Source organism: Pteropus medius, unplaced genomic scaffold (assembly GCF_902729225.1).
Source record: "Pteropus medius unplaced genomic scaffold, Ma_sr-lr_union100, whole genome shotgun sequence".
Lineage (NCBI taxonomy): Eukaryota > Metazoa > Chordata > Mammalia > Chiroptera > Pteropodidae > Pteropus > Pteropus medius.
The window spans coordinates 1352306-1373440 of NW_024342539.1; the positions used below are offsets into that span (position 1 = coordinate 1352306).

Below are 21135 nucleotides of genomic sequence, written 5' to 3' on the forward strand. Positions count from 1 at the left end.
AAAATAGACTCTATTTTCATGATGAAGGAGATACTGTCGTGACCACCTTTGGAAACATCATCTACCTCACATTGTTTCCTCAACCATAACAAGTCTGTGTGTTTTTGCATTTTGCCTTTAATGGTGATAAACCTTATCAAGTTGGAAAAAGTAAGTCTAAATCTGACTTTAAAAAAATTAAACCCTTATAATTATCATCATACTTTGGTTCTGAATGGGAAGATGCTTTCTTCATGGATTCCTAAGAAACAAGATTGTAGCAATGACATTTGAGACAAAATATTAGGATGAGCCCGATTTGCCGAAACCTAACATCCAAAGCATGCTCAATTCCATGAGACTGTCCAGTCCACAAGTTATAGCCTTGGTCTACCTCCTGAAAAAAAGTCAAACGGCCACCATATTTTTGGTTATTATTGCTGGGTGTCAGACAATTTCCTGTACTTTGACTTACATCTTTTAAAACCAGTATTATTGGAAATGGACTGACCACAGGATTCTTGTGAGAGTCTTTCAGATACTGCGATGTATACCTGTTGAGGGTTGCTTTATTCCATCCTGTGTCAGAGAACTGCATCTCAGTCCAAATAGGATCCACATGAGAACAGATATACATCAACAGGACTTACTTGCCTTTAGCAGACACAGCTAATCCATCTGTATACATAGAGTATGGGTTTGGAAAGCATTTTCAAGCCCAGTCTCATTTTCTTCTCACTATAAATAAGTGGGTGAACAGATAGGCCCTGTGTGAATTCCCACAGATTGTATGTATGTAAACAATAGAACAGAGACCATATGAGAGCTCAGATGCAGAGCCTGGAAAGGCAGTTTCTCCCTTCAGGGTTCTTCTCTTCCGTCCCTGGAGCAGAGGCCCCTCCAGGCTCTCGGCCTCTCTGCTTTTAGGCCTGGTCTGACTCGCCCTCCTCCTGTGAGTTGAATCCCGAGTCTGTGGGCAAGTTCAGTCAGCTCCCGTAGTTAGTTAAAACGGCAAAGCGGGGCCTGGCTCCCTCTCTTAAAAAGGATGTGTGGTGGGCCGGCATCCTCTATATCTGGAACCCACACTTTCTTTCCAAGAAAGCCAAGAAGTGAACCTGCCAGACAGCCACGTCTAGGTTTTACCCCTGCGCTGGCCTGAATGGTCCTGTTGCGGTCTTTAGGCTCCGTCACTCCCCAATGCCCTTAATTTTCTTCTCACAACAAAAAGTGAGTCCCTTGGTGCCCCAAATCCTTGGCCAAAGGGACCAATGGGGTCAGGGATCTTTCTCTCACCCTTCGCGTTCTTCCTCATTCTCCTGCGGGTTCCCATTTCTATTCCCCCAGCCCCTCCTCTCCTGTCGCCCAGTCGCCCCAGTGCCAGGGTCCCCACACCCAACTCTTCCTTCCTTCAGCTCGCCCAACTCTTCTCGCCTCAGCAACCAGCTTTTGTTGCCCGGGCTTGTTTCTAACTTGAGAGTCGCCGGGCTCGGCGCCAGGTCACGTGCGTTGGTGACAACCTCTCGCAGGGCGGCCCCGGGCCCGCGACGCCACGGATTGGTGGGGCCGGGCCTGGCGCGGCCCCGGGGCGGGGCGGCCGGGCGGGCGGAGCGGCGGATCAGCTGTTCCGAGCGCTGCACAACAACAAAGGCAGCGAGACGGCCGGCGGCGGCCAGCCGCGCAGCGACAGGAGGGCCGGCCCGGCCCCGTGCCCGCCGTCCCGGGAGCCGCAGCTACCTCAGCAGCCCCGCGCCGCCCGCCGCGCCTGCCGCCTGCTGTTTCGTGCCGTCCGCGCCGCAGGTCGGGCCCACGTAAGTGCGGGTGGGGCCGGGCCGCATCCGCTCGTCCCGGCCGGCGCGGGGGCGCTGCCCCGACCCGCGCGCCCTGCCCTCCGGCCGCAGTCCGTGCGCTCCGCTGCCCCCCGCGTCCTCCCCGCGCCGCCGCCGGGCCGCGCACCCCTTCGGCGGGCCCAGCGGCCCCGGGCGTGGACCTGGGCCGGGCCGATCTCCGGCGCCGGGCGGCGGTTGAGTGTTTGGTTTCTGCCTCCTCCCCCGAGCGTGGCCTGTTTTCTTCGCCGCGGCGAGACCTCCTCCTCCTCCTCCGGCGGTCGGCCGTTGGTCGGGGGCTCCTGGCCACTGCCCGGGGACGCGGCTGTCCTAGTCCGCGGCCCCGCGATCCTCGCGGGGTCCGCAAGCGCTCCTGGGCCTGGGTCGCGCACCGTCGCACTGGGGACCCTGCGGCGCCCGCGGCACCCGGGACCTCGGCGACCGGCGCCTCAGTGTCCTAAGTGTCCACCTGTCCGTGGCATGTTCCTTGACCCTGCTGGATCTTACACATCACTATTTGAAGTTGTACCTGTGAAAAGAGCGCTTTGCTTGCCCATCGTAATTAAAATCCGAATCATTTTAACCACGTTGATTGGGCGCTTACGATGTGCATATACGATGCTGAGGGCTTCATCCTATTACCTTATAAATAGGAAACCCGAGGCCTAAAGAGCTTGAGTAACTAACTTACTCAAGGCCACATAGCCAATTAAAAGGAAATGGTGTTTTCTCTTTCAAAATGGAGATGAATTTCACGTGGGGGGTTCCTCGTTTTTATTGTAGTTTCTACTTATGTCTGCTTATTATCTTTTGTGTTAATTCCAATTTAGAGTAGATTGAGGAAGAGCCCCTTTCCAAATGTAACTTCTAAGGACTTGGGCAACCGTTGCTAAAAGAGCCTTTTCCGAACACAAAGTTTCGGAGAAGGAAAAAGTGACCCATGGGATCATTGAACAGAAGTAATAATGAGGTGCGCCCTAAGATCCAGAAATCACTTGCTTGGTAATTGAAATACATTTTTATTGTATATGTGTAAAGCACTTGGGAAGCTTTTGATTGTCAGTCGCAGCCACTATAATTCTGAACTGGCAGCATAATTTTTAAAGGCCCTAGCCCGGAACCAGAACCTTACTAATTTCTGTGACCAAGATCTTTTATTTTTTCATCCTATCATTTGTTCTTTTCTGTGAGTGCTCCCTCATATTTCTCTTGGGAATGGCCCTACTTTCAAAATTCAGGGTTAACAGGCTATAAATTACCACCTATTGCTGTCTTTGTCCACTGTTATTCAGCCTCAGAGCCGACAGTTGTGGGCCCCAGGGAGAATAACCCTCTTGTAGCTAGCTAAACATCCAGGCAGAACAAGCAAAGACAACTTTCTTGCATTTTTTTTGTTTTTTTTTTTGTTTTTGTTTTGCAGTTTAAAAATGATTGTAAATTACTCAAATCAGCATATTTTTCTAAACTAGTAAAAGAGGGTGGGCTATAAAGAGAAAGGTCATTTTGAGGACTCTTTTCAACGAAGATATGTTTGTTTAGCCACCTGATATTTCAAAACTGTCAAGAAGCCACAGCTGTATACATAGAAGTTAGATCATCAAAGTTGTGGGATTTTTTTTTTTATTTTTTAATGTTTTTGGAGCCGCCTACTGGCAGCCAAACCCAACTGAAAAGCACTGTTTTCTGAAGTTTATAGAGCAGGAGTCGAGGCTAGAAGGAACCTGAGAGATCATATTCAGGAAAAAGCAAGGTACTTGGAACAAGTCAGACTTAAGCTCTAATGCCGGCTCCACCCCTGAGCGGCTCTGTCACTTTTGAGCAAGTTTTAAAATTTCTGAGCCTCAGTTTCCTCATTAGTACGGTGGGACAAATAAGTACCTGAAGTCCCTATCCCATACAATAAGTATTCAGTAAATTGTAGCTCTAATATATAAACATTTTGCGGATAAAGACATTCAGACCCAAAGATGCTTCATGATTTAGTCAACAACTGGCTTGGAATGAACTGTGGTTAATATTTACTGGGTGCTGATACGTGCCCCGCACTATTCTGTGATATATGCTTAATCCTTAAATGTTGGTACTACCATCCCATTTTAGGGGTGAGAAAACTGAGGCACCAAGAAGTTACTAAATATCCTAAGTTCACACAAGCTGCAAGTAGCAGAGCCAAGATTTTAAGCACAACAAGATAATGCCAGAGCCAGGCTGCCTCTAGGTTAGTACTGTCTCAAAAATGTGAAGCTAATTTGTATTAACAAGTGCTTCCCGACTAGCAACTCCCTTTGTAAATTCTCAAACTAGAATGCTTTTCCCCATAAATTTTCAACTCATCCACCTTACTCCTTAGCCTTTCTACTCAACTAATTAAATGCAAAACATTGAGGGTAAAATGTTAAATAACAAAGGATACAAAATTTTGCATTCACTAAACTAATGATGAAACTTTATATATAGAAGAAAAAGCTAGAGAAAAATGTACAATATAGTAGCAATGGTTGCAACAAGACATGGACTAATAGCTATTTTTCTTATTTTCTAATCTTTCTATAATGTGGTTTCATTCATTTTATAATGAAAAAGACATTTTTTTAGGGGAGGGGTAGAGGTATTTGGAGCCAGGAGATATGCCATGGAAACTGCCTTTTTGAAATGCTTGGGCTCAGACAGACACTTTGTTGCTTTCCTCCACTGAGACTGCCCAGCTGAGATGGGTTACCACTGAGAGCTTGCAGGTGCACCAAAATACAGCTGCGCTACCCTACCTACACTTCTTTGCCTCTGCCTCTTTGCTAAATTCCATAGTTGTATTTGTAAATTTGTCCTCTTAGGAATTTTCACTTTAGTTTTATCATTGCCCTAGAGTCAGTGGTGAGGAGCAGTCTTTTCTGCTTTGCCTTTTAGCTTCCCATGGAACCAGCCCCATGGAGAGCCTCCCGTTCCTTGGTTGGAGCTAAGGTCAAGAGTAGCAGTAACTGGGTAGGAACAGTCCCTGGGTCATTGGCAGAATGACTCATTTTGCATCTTTCCCATGGCGCTTCAACAGATGTGTCATGTAAATACCACCAGTGACTCAGGAAAGATGAGGATGTGGTCCTCTCTTGCCTAGCTGGGTTCCTGAACACTGTGCACCCAAGGTTGGTTGTCTTTGTAGGAGACATGGGACATCTGGAAACAGCTGCTGACTGCAGAAAACCAAAAGAAGATTGACTTGTGCTGCCCCATGGAAAGCTCCTCTGGAGACACCTTTCCTGTGACAGAGTTGTGTATGTTCCAGGATAAGCTGGCTTTCATTGTGTGGGTTTGGAGCTGTAGCTAGAGGGGGCAGTGGCCCCAACCTCAGTTGCCCCAGCAATGTTTTCTGCCTTGTAGCTTCCACTTACCTGGACTGGGCCCCAGTGACTTACCCTCATGTGGCAATACAGTTGGGGGAACAAGGTGCTCATTCAAGACAAACAAGGGTTCCCCTGAAGGGTGGCCCCCTACCATTCTGAGCTCCATCTCTAGCTGGTGCAGGGTCTGCATCCAGCTCTGTGCTCTGGACAACTGGGATTAATCTCAGCTGATTCAGAAGACAGAAATGTATTTGAGACCTATATCTGCCTCCATAATTTAAGCGAAATGGAGAAAAGATTTTGAAAATAACTTCTTTTTTCTCTTCTAGCTTATATGTTCAAAACATTTATTGAATCAGACCTTATGATAGTTCATCTTTTGGGATATAACTGTCACACCACAGCAGGTCAAGCAAACTATACAGCCCACTTTTCTAATTTCTCTTACATGCAACATAAAAGCTAAATTTGAATTCTCATGCTAGAGCTCCAGCCTTCATGATTTGGCCATGGTGCTTTCCAGAGGGTTTCAGGAATACTGGTTATAAAAGAGATACTTCCTGTTTACCCATTTTTAATATTTAATGGCTGAGGATGACAGATTGCAACCACAAAAGTGTTCAGATATCATTGATTGGAACCCACATTTGTGGTACTACACAGTCATAGTATCATGTCACACAACTGTAGCAGTCCAATTTGCACATAAAGAATTAAACCAAGAGTCACATCAGCTACAGATTCTACCTACATTAACAGCTAAAGATGATCATTTTGAAAGTGAAATGTCAGAGTCTGAAGTTATAGTTTCAAGGCTGATGCTCATGAGAAAAAGAAGTGTCTTTAGCAAGATACTTTTCATCATCCCTGGATGGTCTCATCTATTCTTATGGTTTACGTCATCCCCTTTATGTTGACAGCTCCCAAATCTGCCCCCAGCGGAGACCATGCCCTTGAACTCCAAAGCCCTGTTTTCAGCCACCTATTAATATACAACTTGCAGACTTCCCAAATTCGGCCTGTCCAAAATGCCCAACCTGTACTTTCTTCAGTAATCCTTTTCCACTAAGTGGTCTCACCATCCTCCCAGTTTGCCAGGCCATAAACCTGGGCCATCCTTAACTTTTCTCTCCTCTTAACTTCTGGCTTCCTGCTTCGTGTCCCAGCCTGTTCTCACGGCTGTCCATCTCATCTTGAGCCGTAGTGAAAGTGCCACATTCTCACTCAACTGCAAGTTTCCAGTGCTCCTCCCCCTTCCTCCAGTCTTGGTCTTCTATCCACTCAAGATTAAAGTCACTTATTGCAGGAGTCCTTCCCTGACTTCTACCTGTGTAGATCTGGGGAATACCCAGTACTTCTCCTTCCATGACATATATCACACTGGGTTGTTCCACTTGCCCTGGGAGGGTCTTATTCACTGCTGTCTCCCCTGAGCTTAGCACTACACCTGATGCAATAGTTGACATCGACTGAGAACTTTGTGCCAAGTGCCTTGCCAAGTAGGTTGCCTGCATTATCTCAAGAACAGAATCAGGGAGACTTCTAGGAAGTGATCAGCAGGGTCTGGAGAAACACCAGGTTAGCTTCAACTAGGAAGGTAGTGGTGGAGAGAAGTAAGTGGATTTGACCCACATGTTCAGCTAGAGTTAACAGGACTTGCTAATAGTTTGGATGAGGGGTTGGGTGAGGAGCAACAGGAGGTGGTATTGCTCAAAAGAAGTCAAGAGTAACTGCTAAGTTTCGGGCTTGAATAACTACTGGATGCTGCTGCTTCTCACTGCAGGGGGATGAAGGACACTGTGTATGAGTGTTTGGGAAAAAATTAAAAGTTCTCTTTGGTATGTGTTAGGTTTGATATGCCCATCGGTAATCAGGGTGACATGGATATATAAATCTGGAACTCTGGAATAAGATCAGACAAGACTGGAGTTTCTCATATAGAACTAACCAGAACTCCATGAGGTGGAACTGCTATCAGCTAAAGTGGTTTAACTTTCTAATTCATAGAGGGCATAAGCAGCAGAGCCAGCATTGAACCCAGACACAATGACTGTAGCACCAACTGCTGGCCACTACACAGTAAATGATTATTTCCAGTTCTAGCCACTGTCCACCTTAGTTTTCTGCAGTGTAAATTACTCCATGCCAGCTGTAGGAGTTGTTTTGAAGGTCAGAGTATGCTGTACTTAAAAATTTTAAATGCAATTAGGTATGCTTTTAGTCATTTACAAGAAACACAGAGCACAAGAGAAAATGAGCCAGGGAAAGATGATGGTCTAACATAATGGTGGTCACTGGGCACTATTGCCGGGTTCATTTGGCAGCTTCTGGGCAGTTGAATATCATATAGTAAGTCTTTTAATATCTAGTTTTTGCTCCTCTACTTACAGAAAAGCAGTATTTCAGTTTGAAATATTCAAATTTATCACTTATTATAAAAGCACGAATGTGAAAGAGAACCAACTCTTTCCCTTTTATTTCATTTTCAGATATTTACAGGTTGCGTTTGAGTACTCATAATATTTTGTAAATAACAGATATTGCATTTCTTATGTTCAACTCTTAGAGGAAGAGAACAGCCGTAGCTGGAGGCTAAGGCATGTGCATTCTTCTAAGAGTCTGTGTGTGTACTTTTAAAACCACACACACATTATCTAAGATGCTGATTTGAAATAAACTTTTTCTGTTTTTTTTTGTTTTTGTTTTTGTTTTTTTAGGGATAATGACTCCTCTTCTCCCCTAAGTCGAATAAGCACCTTGTGCACTTTAATCTCCTGTCAGTGCCATCAGGCTGACTGAAGACAGGGTTTTGAAATCTCAGCTATAAAGACATCCAGCCAAAGTCTCAATCTTGCCTTAACAATGTTCCAGAGACTGAATAAACTGTTTGTGGGTGAAGTCAATACTTCTTCCAACCAAGAACCAGAATTTAGTGAGAAAGAAGATGATGAATGGATTCTTGTTGACTTCATAGGTAAGGTATTCTCTGCCATTAAACGTCAGAGCAAAAGTGGAAACTCTTGCATCTCAGTTTTGCATAAGTAAATCAGTAACTTTGAAGGTTTTTAAGCCTTAAAAGTAAATAAACAAGAATTTATCTTAAAAAAATGGAAGGAAACATCCTGTGCCAGATGACCAGTCAGTGAAATTGATTGACGTCAGACTTCTCAGTTTTGCAACTTACTCCCTGATCAAATCAGGGGCACTTTACTAGACAACTCTCATACTAGATAAGCAATAACCCATATGGCTTGTTATATGTTTTCTCAGTAGAATGGGAACAGTCTGAAAATGATTCCTGAAAAAGCCAGTGTAATCCATCCCCTACGGTTATATACCATACACACGCAATGCTCAGAAATTATTTTATAATCATTATGAGTGAATATAAATGGTTTTGTTTCTGACGTAAATAAAGGGAGGTATGTGAGCATTAACTAACAATACTGTCTCTTTTTCTGTACTCTGAATGTGATACTCATCCTCTTGTGGGACATCAGCAACGCACGTGGACTCCAATCTAGACACTTGCACTGGTTTGTCAGCAGCAGAAGACGAGGAAGAAGAAGACATCAGTGAAGGGTCACCTACCAAGCATCCTTCTGTCTTTTCCTGTTTACCTGCATCTCTTGAGTGCTTGGCTGATACAAGTGATTCCTGCTTCCTCCAGTTTGAATCCTGTCCGATGGAGGAGAGCTGGTTTATCACCCCTCCCCCATGTTTCACTGCAGGTGGATTAACCACTATCAAGGTGGAAACCAGTCCTATGGAAAACCTTCTCATCGAACATCCTAGCATGTCTGTCTATGCCGTACATAACTCCTGCTCTGGTCTCAATGAGGCTAGCTGTGGGACAGATGAATTTCATAACCCAAGTAGTACCAGGTACGTCACAAGTATTTTACTCTCTCCACAGGCAGTCTGTTTAGCTGCATTTTATTTATTTCTACTATAATTCAAAACTAATTTTTTGGAAGATGCAAAAGTCATCTTGTTAAAGAGATTTATAAAAGTATATGCATAGTGCACAAGGCAGTTGATGGTATAAAAAACTCGTTCATTTTAGATTTTCAAAAAAGTTCTGTATCTTCTTAACATGTTCTATTACTGTCTTCAAAGCACTTGTTAACATTTAACCACATTTAATCTCTCTGTATACATATATATGTATATATAAATACACATATATTATCATTTTGCAGTACCTTTTAAAAGCAGGTAGCTGAGTGATTTTCAAATGGTAAACACTTAAGGGAAGAGGATGATTTTGTAGGAAACAAATGACATGCAAATATAAGATACTGACTGAAAACTTGTAGCACACTCCAGTTACATAATGGAGAGCCATCTCATTTATAATATTCTCCTGAATGGAAAGAAAAGACTGGCATTTCTGCTAAGTATCTTAGAATATAGCTGGCACTTTACAGATGGGATTATTTGAGTGTATCAAATTTGAAAAGAATTGTCCGGTTTAAAAGAAAACTCGTATTTTTTTCCGAGTAGTCTTAGCTGTGCCACATCAAATGGCGCTTAACCTTGAAAAACTTGAGAGTTCTTAAGCATGAAGTAAAATGGCAGTTTCACCAAAGCATTTTGCTCAGAAAGTTGTTTTCTGCCTTACAGAGCAAAGATTTCACATGCAAAATATGTTTTGTTATATTGGCCTCCCAAGTGGTCTGAAAGGCTCTGTTTCAATGGCAAATGGGTTGAGGGCCTCAGGGAAAGGGCCTGGTCAGTGAAGTTTGATATGTTCCAAAGCAAACTTAGAGACATTCTGTGGCCTTTATCCAGGGAATGTGTTCAAGATTGCTCCCACTCACTCAGATAAAGCCCATGGCCGTGTTAATTAGTTCAAAGTCTTCCTAGTACATGAGGCACATTAGTGGAAGATTCCCTGTGGTGTTTAAGCATTTGGGGGATGCTGGCACTGCCTTAATTCCCTTACTACCTATCAAGAATACAGATGAATTCAGTTCTTTGGAGTGTTTCAGAATATTCCTATGGTTGGTGCTGTTAGTGCTGTCATCTAAAGGGCCTCTTTTTGGATTGTCTAGGCTCTAACTGTACTCACTAAACCATTGTGTTTATCTTCTACTATTTTCTGTTTGCCAAATATAAACGAAGGCCAAGGCAGTTCATTCATTTGTTAACATATCAGAATTTACTACACTCTGAAGTCTCAATTTGTAGATTATCTTGAATGAAGATAAACATCCGCTTGTACCAAATAGAAAAATAATTTGCTTATATAGTTACCCAGGCTTTCTACTGGGTAAGATTTTTGATGGGAAATGTTAGGTAAACTGGCACTTTATTCAGCACTGTAAGTTTATCAAGAGGTCAGTGTTTCAGGCATTTCAACAAAAATTTACGATACAGTATTTTAGAGGTGATATTGATTTAATTGCTTTATAGTTGATTCAAATCAGTTTCTGCAGTTTTAAAAATTCTTCCTGATTCTCACCTCTGAGGAATTCTGTACAAAAATTTAGCGTGATTAATAGTCACTTTAAACTTACTGGCATTTGTGTATTTTCTTTTCAGTAAAGTGTGTGTATATATATACATAGATTCAGCAGCTTTGTAAATAACATTTTTATAGAAGCAGTGCATATGCATTGCAGAAAATTAGAAAATACAAATATGCAAAAGTTTTAAGTGACGTTCTCTCTACCCAGAGCCGAATGCTCTTTAAGACCGTAAAGCATATCATTCCAGATGGGTTTTTCTGTATGTGTGTATGTGCGTGACACCTACACACACACCATTTTCAACCTAAATGGAATCAAGCTGCATGTACTACTTTATAATCTGCCTTTTTAGGCAATGATGTCCACTTTTTTTTTTTTTAAGTAAAATTTCACTTCATCTACTATAGAAACGATACTCAGATTTCCTCAGTGGAGCCCAGAATATTTCATCTAGTTTGTCCAAACCAGCATCCAGTCCAGAACCTTGCACTACATCTGGTTATGTGTTTGCAGTTTTGATGCAGTGAGAATGTCATTTCTTATATCTCGTTTGTTTTTGTATCTTGTTATGTGTTTTGATATGTAGGGCAGTTGAATACATATATAATGGATCAAAAGATCACATTTAACTTTATCTGAATTCTTTTTGGACATAAAGTACTGCAAATTATAGTTTTATAATAACTAGGATTTTTTTAACATCCTTGTTTTTGGATTTGAAATTCTTACAAATAAGGCCCACTCAAATCAATCATGTTAGAAATTAGGTGTTATCCAGATTAGGAGGATGGCTATGTAGTAAATGTCTGTATTTTCTGAGCAGTGAATAAATCATGTCTTTCAAATATTAGATCATTTCTATCCTGTCTATTCTTAGAGATATGACCACAAAACACATAAAAAAAAGGTGCTTCATAATTACAGATGAGCTTCAGAATGTGCGTTTTATTGCATTTTAGCCTTAATAAATATTGTTTGTGATGGTTTCTGTGCTATCATAATCTTAAGTAATACATGTGCCTTTAATGACCCATAGTAAACCAGTTGAAGTTGACCACGTCCTAACGGTAAAATTAAATAGCATTTTAAGTTTTACTAGTGATTTAATAGTTCACCATTTAACATTTGTAGGGCCAGGAAAAGCTGCTTATAAGACTCACTGGCACAGAGTAAGTATATTCCCTTTGAGACCGTGTGATATGTGTTATCAATCCGAGCAGGGAGGCTAAGGACTCAAGTGCCCACCTTTTAAAAACCACTGTCTTTACTTTAACTTCTCTTTATTAGTTTCTTAATATGACCTGCTTTAATTTTACTATTTTAAAAACACTATAGTTTTTAAAAGAATAGTGTTTTTTCCTAGTGATTATAGGCAAACTATATAACCACCCTTCCTGTGTAAAATAACTCTTAAAAATCTTAAAACTCTTCATGTAATGTGTTTTTATAGTTTAGGTCTATCCTATTTGATTAACTTTTAATATGGAAAACATAGTAATCATATGGTTTGCAGCCATATTTTAAGATTATGTATTCTTCAGGGATCTTTATAACATTGCTATGCAAAATGCCATTCTAAAAATGTGTCTTGTTGTGATATAAGTAATAATTAGGTAGCTTCTTACTAGAAAAATGTTATTAAATGAGTAGAATTTTCTTATACATGTTCTGTTGAATACAGATGTAAAGTAAACCTTGTTTCCTAGACCATTTTGCTTAAAGACAGCAAATGTTTATGAAGGTGCTGCTGGCACAGTGCATCAGTATTCACCCTGATTCAGAACCATGGTCCTTGGAGCAAGGCCTGTGATAGAATCCTGGTTGAGTCAGTCAATAATTGTGACCTTAACATCTCTGAACCTTTGCTTTCTGATTAGTAAAACTTTCTTTTAAGATATAGTAAGAATCAAAATACATAATATTTGCAAAAACAGTTGGCAAATGCAGATATTCAATAAATGTTAGTTTTGCTCCCAGAAAACTATATATAAATGTGTTTGCTTTGTAATTGAAAGTTACTCTAAGTGTAGAGCATTAAAAAAAAAAAATGGTAGACTTAATTAACCACCTGTGGATTATATAGCATATTTCTGTTGAAAGTTGGCTTCTTTCTACCATTATCAGTCATTATGGTCACAAAATAGTCAGCCATGAAACCCTAAGCAACTATAAAGAAATTAGTATGTCAAATTGAATTGCTAATTAACTTTCAATTTCATTAATAACATACTCTGTTATTTAATACATCCTCATTTTTTTTCTGTTTCAGAGTGGAAGCTCAAAATGAAATTGGGCAGCACATTCACTGCTATGTTGCAACTGTTGCTGCTCATACTGCTTTTCTGGAACAACCCAAGAGCTTTCACCCTTCCCAATGGATAAAGGAACATAGTGAAAGACAGTCTCTGAACAGAAATAGCCTTCGTCGCCAAAATCTTACCAGGGATTGTCACTCTCGGCAAGTCAAGCACAATGGCTGGGCTGTCCACCAGCCCTGCCCACGTCAGTACAATTACTAAGAATTTCAAGTTCAGTTGGTTGGTTTCTCTTGGTTTGTGTACATGTGTGTAGATATGCGTGTTTGGATGCTGAAGATGCTGTCTCTTTACAGCCAGTTGGTGACCAATCACATAGTTGTATTAGTGTGTTTAGACACTATCTTGAAAAACCAGATTTACATGCTGTGTATCACATAATGCCTTGCTCTTAACATTTACTTTTTTTGTAAATTTTTTCAGAATATTTTTGGAAACATATCAATACAGTTACAGTGTTTGATGTTTGGGGATGTCTTCAAATCTATTAAGGTGTACATGAGTTAGCATTCTAAAGACGTTTCTTCCCAAGTACAAGAATAGGCATCTTTCAGTTTCGTTTTATTTTGTATTACTTAATCAATCTTTTGAGTAAACAGAAGTTTATTCTCAGGGTCAGCCATACACTTTATTGACCAGTACTTGATAATCTTTTCTGTATATAATGAATACATTTTTACACACTAACATGAGCATTAACAGGTTATAGTTGCCATGGATATAATGGAATTATGGCTGTTGAAAGAAAACTTGACATATTTCTGTGTGTATGGGTTTTTTTTTCCACATTAGCCATGCAGTTCATTTTGGAATTCAGGTACATTAAGTGTTAATGAACAGTGCATTCAGTAATTCCTACATGGCTGTGTGACGTGGTACAGACAATACAGGTATTGTGGGACAAAAGCTCTTGTCTTGTGCAGAGGGATTAAATTTGACCTGTGAAATTGTATTTGAAAAAATGTATGTCCATAACTAACCCATTAGTCCATTATTTAAGTTGTTTGGATTCTTTCCTGCCAACTCTGCCCACTCACCACCTCACATTAGCTATAAATTCAGAAGTACTTGTCCAGGCACTTGAGCGACTTCATATGTATATCTGCTCAAGGGAAAAGCAATAGGCTTTGTATTTCTGATGCAGTAATAAATCCTCTGCCTTGGAGCCAGCCCTGTCAAGTGGCAGGCAAAGATGAGAGGAAATCCTTTTCATGGTATCTGCATGAAGAGTGGCAGGTTGGCTTCCTTGAGTTTTCATTTTTTGTTTTAAGTAGGGTTTCAGGCAGAATCTGTAACCACTTTGGCCTCTGTTACTCTCACCAACAGGGGAGCAGTTCTAGTCACCTTCCGCACAGTCGTGAAGGCTGAATCCCGATTTGAAGTGGGGCTATCCAGAACTGAACCTTGAGTGAAATTCCAAGGGCCTCTCCACTGAACCCAGTGTTGGAGGTTCGGCCTGTGACAGTTTTTCTGCCACAGCTGTTCTTCAGTGTTGGTGCTAATGGGGCCAGAGCGCAGCATGCGCTGCACGCACGGGCTAGTTAACGCGACACAGAAAAAAATCGGTTTCTTAACCTCTAGCCAGTCACTTTATTTTTTAGCAGTTGTGATAGGTTTTGCTGAGCCATCCACACTCACCAGTTTCCTCAGAGATTTAGTTAAGCACATTTACAATCCAAAGCACATTGTACTGACAGAGCAGTAGCATCACCTTCATAATCAAATAGCTTATTCTTCTGTCTCCTCTGAAACCCTAATTAAATAAGTACACATCTCTACAATGTTTCAAAGGAAAAGCAGCATATAGTTGTGTGAAGTATTATTCTATTTCTCAGTAACCCTGCAGCAGCTTGGTGCAGGGAACCATGAGAGACCTTTTATTAAATGAAGAGCTGTGCTCTTTTCTAACTAGACTGGGATGTTGGAGTCAGAAGAGGTCAGATAGCGTAGTTAGATGGTGGTGTTAGGTGGTTCTTCCACTGGCATTGATGAAGTGCCAGGAAATATCTCTTTAGAACAAGAGTCTAGATACCCCTTCTCTCCTTATTCCCCTTCCATTTCAACTACCCCTTTATTTATTTGCTTCTAATTAAGGGCCAAGTCTGTAAAGTTTTGTCAAACTAAGCTAGAAGTTATTTTGTTACTGTTTGTGTTTACCTGAGTTGGGAGGTAAGGTAGAGTTTTCATGAAGGTGTGTATGTTTTACATCACGTCTGTTATAGGGCCATATGTTGGTAACTTGAAAATAGACCAGCTAAGTGTTTTCTGGATATATGCCTCTGAATACATAGGAGTCTCTTTTTTCATATATTACATGGAAGTTTTTAGTACCTCACGAGCTACAAAAGTTCAGTCATGAGAATTTGGCAGCATGAACAGATTTCTATATAAAACTGCAGTGATCCTTTCGTACTATTTTTTTTCAGATTTCATGATACCTTAAATACATTTATATCTCTGCATCAGTTATTGCCTTTTTGTTTTCCCTATCTAGACCTAGTTTTTTATGTTTTGTTCCTGGAAGACAAATGATTTTCAGTCTTTGGGATGCTTTTTCAGGGTAAGGGCTACCACACTGTCTGTGATATCATACTGTGGTTTCTGTCTTACTTGGCACATGCAAGAATTGAAGAAAGTGGTTGCATAGTTCATTTGAAGTTCTTGGACATTAGATGTTTGTTAGGCATCTACTATGTCTCAGACCAGTAGTAACACAGAATGATGTTGACCTGTTAAGTATTCTTTGAAACACAGCCAAAATGCAACTTATTCTAAGTTAATTATTACTTTTGCTGTTATAAACATTAGTGGTTTACAATGTGCTTAGTGCATATCCTTAAAAATTCAGGCAGTGAGAAATAAGACCCCTCTGAATTTAGTGCTCTGATTGTTTCTAAACTGATAATATAGAATGTTATTTGGAAAATGTCTGGAATATGTGGTGCACACAAGCAGTGCTCATGAATGAGTTTCTTAGTTTTTATAATGCACCATGTTTCTCAAAGTTTGTATTTTTGTTAATAAAACATTTTATAATGTTTATGCTTATTTTTCTTCCTCAACTAATTGAATTATGTACTGCACTGTAAGTTGAAGGTTAACAATCCATTATTTTATCTTTTGTGGCAATGCATTTATATGGTTGGTTGGGAGATTTTTTACAGAAGGTGCAAAGTGATTGGATTTTTAACTTCCTATTCCAGGGAGCTTTTTTTATATTAATTTTCTGTTAATTTTTCTAGTTCCCATGCAAACTGTTCCTGTTTACATACCTTCTCTGTTGTATCAGTACCGTGGTTCTAGTGAGAAGACGGTGTACTTAAAACCTGAGAGGGCCGTTCAGCATTGCCTATTGTTTTTACTTCTCAAATTTGTGTAGTACACTGGTTTGTAATCTTTGTATCTTTGTCAAATCTGTCTTTGCTATTTCCCTTCCTCTTTAAGAAAATATATTGTCTTTATATCCTCTTAAAAGAGCAAAGAAGAAAATCTTATCCTCATTTTCTCTGAGTTAGAAACAAAAAAAGAAAGTGAAGGACTCCTGCCAGTAGATATTTAAATTTAAATAGATTAGTGGAGAAAGTTTAATAAGAGTTTCCAAGTATTAGTTTTTGTTTTTAGAATCAGTTAAGAGACCGCTCCTTGTCCTGGAGATACTAGCATATGTTTGTAATGTTACCTTAAAATTATCTTTTTATTTTATAAGGCCCATACATACTGATTTAAATTCTTCTAAAAGTTGAGTTACTATCATGGATGGTTTTATTGCCATCAACCATGTCGATGCATTGTAAATGGCTTCCTTATCCACTTACTTTAATGCTTAAAATTTTATTTAAAATGCTTTATTTAGAAAACCAACATAATGCAATGGTGTCAGCCTTGCCATGCACCAATTTCACTTGAAATTTGACACCAATTACAGTGGTGTGGGGTAGGGAAAGAGGTACTGGAAAGCATTCAGATGAAGGTTTCTTTTTCTGTTTGCAACAGTACCTTTTATGGGGGAGAAGTTACTATTCATAGGAGGGCAGCTTAACTGGATAATGTATATTGTTGAGAATTTTCCTTACAACACTTTTTTTAAATTGTGTAATTGTTAAATGCCCAGTTTTGCTCTGTATTTGCCTGAAGTTTTAGTATTTGTTTTCTAGATGGACTTCTAAAAACCAAACCAGCACTTGGGGAGGTTAGATGTGTATGTTTCCAGGCTTGATGTGTATGAGTGATTTTGCTTGCTTTTTGGTTGTATTTTCCTTCAGAGGTTTGGAACTTTAATCAATTATTTGTGTGTTATTTAAAGAAAAGAGTGGCTTTGGTTTTTCCTCAAGTAAAATTGTGAACACATTTGCTTTTCAAGGGCAGGGTGTCAGTTATAGAGACTGAAGAGTATTGAAGATTGTACTGTGTGCCTTCTTGATGTGTTTCTGGACACACATTTTTTCCAACAACTTGAAAACTAAAAAGGGACATTTGATTAGGTTATATACTGTATATCATTCTATGCATAAATGGCAGCTTGTTTTCTTGAGCCACTGTCTAATTTTTTTGTTTTTATAGAACTTTTTATACTGATTAGTTCATAGCTGGTCAGTTTTATACACAGACTAAACAATACAGCACTTTGCCAAAAATAAGTGTAGCATTGCTTAAACATTGTGTATTAACACCAGTTCTTTGTAATTGGGTTCAGTGGTGCATTTTGCACTGCCTGGAGTTACGGTTTTTAATCTGTCAGTAAATAAAATGTCCTTTAACTTCACATTTGTCAGATTCTCTCATTTTTTCTTTATAGTCATTAGTTTTAAAACTAGGTGTGTCTTAAAATGTTTGCTGTTTAGTTTTGTCCAAAAGATGTGTTTAATATGCACTTTAATTATGTTTTTAAAAACTTGTGTAAAATTAGTACATTAAAATAACCATTTAAGTGAATGTGAATTTGAGAGTAACTCCTAGCCAATACTTTTTCCCAGTAGATATAATTTAATATATAAAATATATGTATATACACACTAATATATAATTTAATAATTTAATACACTGATTCTTAGCCTTTTTAAAGCTAAATTGGTGGATTCTCAAAGGTTCTTTTCCCGTATAAATGCAGACACAATCTTTAAAAACATTTTAGGGCAGTATGGCCTCTCCAGTGCTCTTTAATGCCCCCTGTTGTGGAGCTCTGGTTTAAATAGGCCAGTAAATATTCAGAATGCTTGAATAGGAAGCTCAAAGAATAACTCCCATGTTAATGAATCCTTGGGGAAGATGAGCATGCTAGAACTATATAACCTGTTTCAAGACAGATTTTATCATCTCAGGGACTCTCAGCTGAGTTGACAAATTGGGGGCAGGAGTGAGGTGGGTCACCCCAAAGATGAAAATAAGGTCATGAAAGTTGACTTTGGAAGAGACAGCTTGACATGGAATGGCAGGTGAATGATTTCTCTGAGAAGCATGTTTACCAGACTTAATTACAAGGTGACTGGAATGGCCGAGGAAGCTAGCAGCTTGATCACGTCGCAAGGGCAATGGCTGAATGGAGTCTAAAAGCAGGTGAGCCAGAAGCGAAGGTGGTCTGTGGGGATGGGCACAGCACAGCTTCACAGTTTGACACGTGGCCTAAGATTATCTATATCTAGCTCTGAATTTGGACTGACCAGAAGTTTCTTTTTTATTTATTTACTTATTTATTATTTTATTATTATTATTTTTTTAAGCCTACAGCACCTGGTATTCCTCAGTGGTCTCCCATCCAAGTACTAACCAGTCCTGACCCTGCTTAGCTTCCGAGATCATACGCGATTGGGCGTGTTCAGGGTGGCATGGCTGTAGACAGAAGGTTATTCATTGCAGCAATGTCTGTAAATGTGAAATACTGGAAACCTGAGTGCTTAAAATTTCTGTATTCGCCTGAAGTTGTAGTATTTGTTTTCTAGGTGGACTTCTAAAAACCAAACCAGTTGAAATGGAGAAGAGAATGGTTGAAAATATTATGGCACATCCACACGATGGAGGTCTATGCACATCAAAAAAAAAAAAAGACAAGCTCTAGGAAAACTATGAGTTAATTGGGAGAAGTTTTTGAGACCCTTAAGTGAAAAAAAGGCAAAGGGCCAAGAGTATCTATAGTAAGCTGCCCTTCATGTAAGAAGGGAATATAAGAAAACACATTTATCTGCTCATTTGTGCAAAATACAGTAAGAATAAATCAAATTATAGATTGTTTACCTACAGAGGATGGGTAAAAAGAATTGGAAAGGAGAGAGGAACTGGAACAGGTTCTTGGGGATGAGGAAGGAGCAACATTTCTCTGAGCACCCCTCTTTATGTAGCTTTGACTTTTAGAACCCTAGTAAAGCTTTCAACACCCCCCAAAATAAATAACCAGAGTGGGGTGGGGAGGAAAGACCAAATATGGGAAATAATAACAGTTGAACATATCTTACAAATGAGTACATAAGCACACTGAAAGGAAAGGGGAAGAAAAGAACTAACCTAAGTAACCAGAACTCAGTATGTTGGCTGGCTAGGGCAAAAAGAACTGGGTGCAAATACACGAATTAGTAAATCTGCATCACAGAGTTATAAGTTAGCAATTCTATGTCATTTTATGGGTACACGAGGTGTGAACAATGAATGTGTGATAACAAGAGGCAGGTTTCTCACAGTGTGTGGCCAACATACCCTAAAGTGACCCTTGGTGAATCACAGATTCTCTCCCTTCAGTGAAGGCTGCCCCGGTGACTGCTTCTAACAAACAGAATATGGCAAAGGTGATGGGATGTCACTCTTTGATTAGGTTACTTTTATAAGGCCAAGGTGAGGATTTTGCATATGTAATTAAGGTCCCTAATCAGTTACTTTCAGATCAAAAGAGAAATTCTCCTGGATGGGACTGACCAGTCAGGCAAGCCTTTGAAAGAGTCTAGAGCCAGTCTAGACTTAAAGCAGTAGACTCTTTCCATAGCCAGATTTTGAAAAGCCAACTACAGTGACTTTATAGCCACAAGGAAATGAATCTGCCCACAACCTGAGGGAGCTTGGCAGCAGATCCTGGTCAGTCAAGCAGCAGAGAACTCAGCTGTTCTGTGCATACTCTGACCTACAGAAACTAACAGAGAATCAAATAGAGTTCTAAGCCACTGAACATGTGCTAACTTATTGTGAGCATCCAAAACTAATTACACTATCAGAGAAGTTACGACTAAGGAAGTGGGGAAAACTAGAATGAGTTGTATGGTGTTAAAATGGAATGGGGGGCACTAGGGTGAATATAATTTTAATATTGTCAGATAGATGTAGAAATAAATATAGATGTGCATGTGTGCATTAGTACACACACACACACATACACACACACTTCAGTGAGAGGACCTATGAGAGTAGCAATTATAACCCCTAGCACTTAGATCTTTGTTGCTAAATACTGTTTCTCCAGTAAGAGGAACCAGAGCTCCATGAAGAAGTGGTTCATTCCAAGGCTGTGCAATGAATCTATAAGATGATATTGGAACATCTCATGGAGCCAGAAAATAAACAAGTAGTTGAAAAGGATGGGGGCATGTCAAAAAGACACAGGAGCCAATGATTTAGCTCTAATGGAGAAAAGCTGGAATAGTTAAATGACAAAAATAATATTATTGAATTATTACTCATAGAATGAAATTAATACCCATAACTCTATATTGATATTAATAAATAAATGGAAGAGAAGAGTGAACTCTTCTTTATAGAAGAATTCCAATTAACAAGTGGAGCAAAGGAAATACAAAATCACCTTTAAGCAATCACCATGGTAATAATTGTCACAAATTTGGGGCAGAGATTTGAAGAGAAATATAGCATCAGAGTCTCAAAGCATCTTCCCCAACGTATTTTTCAATTACAAAAGTAAAAATAGCAATCTATAGTGGAGAAACTCAGCAGATACCATCACATTAATCCAGTCATCGAAGTTAACATTACCAGTAATAAGATGCTGACGTCATGTACCCTTTAATACACTGAGAAGAACACATCACTCCTGTAGCAGTCTTATCAAGATGCCTAAATTTGATTCATGAGAAAACGGACTAGTCCAAACTGAGGGACGTTCTACAAAACACCCGACCAGTACTCATAAGTATCAAGGTCATGAAAAATAAGGAAAAAATGAGGAACTACCATAGATTGTCAGATAATTAAGTAGATCCAAAAACTAAATGCAACA

At 39.8% G+C, this 21135-nt stretch overlaps 1 protein-coding gene and 1 pseudogene across 3 annotated transcripts; one reads left to right on the top strand and one right to left on the bottom strand.

Annotated features, from left to right (window-relative positions):
- Positions 1 to 1615: 1615 nt before the first annotated feature.
- On the top strand, positions 1616 to 17688 carry TP53INP1 (tumor protein p53 inducible nuclear protein 1). Of its 3 annotated transcripts, XM_039866368.1 has the most exons (5): positions 1616 to 1787; positions 7855 to 8111; positions 8638 to 9022; positions 11743 to 11780; positions 12881 to 13021. In XM_039866368.1, exons 2-4 carry the CDS (start codon positions 8000 to 8002, stop codon positions 11762 to 11764), a joined length of 519 nt encoding a protein of 172 aa, XP_039722302.1. In that variant the 5' UTR covers positions 1616 to 1787; positions 7855 to 7999; the 3' UTR covers positions 11765 to 11780; positions 12881 to 13021. The 3 variants fall into 3 exon arrangements, with proteins under 3 accessions (XP_039722302.1, XP_039722300.1, XP_039722301.1); XM_039866366.1 differs by lacking the exon at positions 11743 to 11780 and having other exon boundaries at positions 12881 to 17688; XM_039866367.1 differs by lacking the exons at positions 1616 to 1787; positions 11743 to 11780 and adding an exon at positions 2340 to 2804 and having other exon boundaries at positions 12881 to 17688.
- A 953-nt stretch (positions 17689 to 18641) lies between these two features.
- Positions 18642 to 18760, bottom strand: LOC120605491 (uncharacterized; annotated as a pseudogene).
- Positions 18761 to 21135: the final 2375 nt, after the last annotated feature.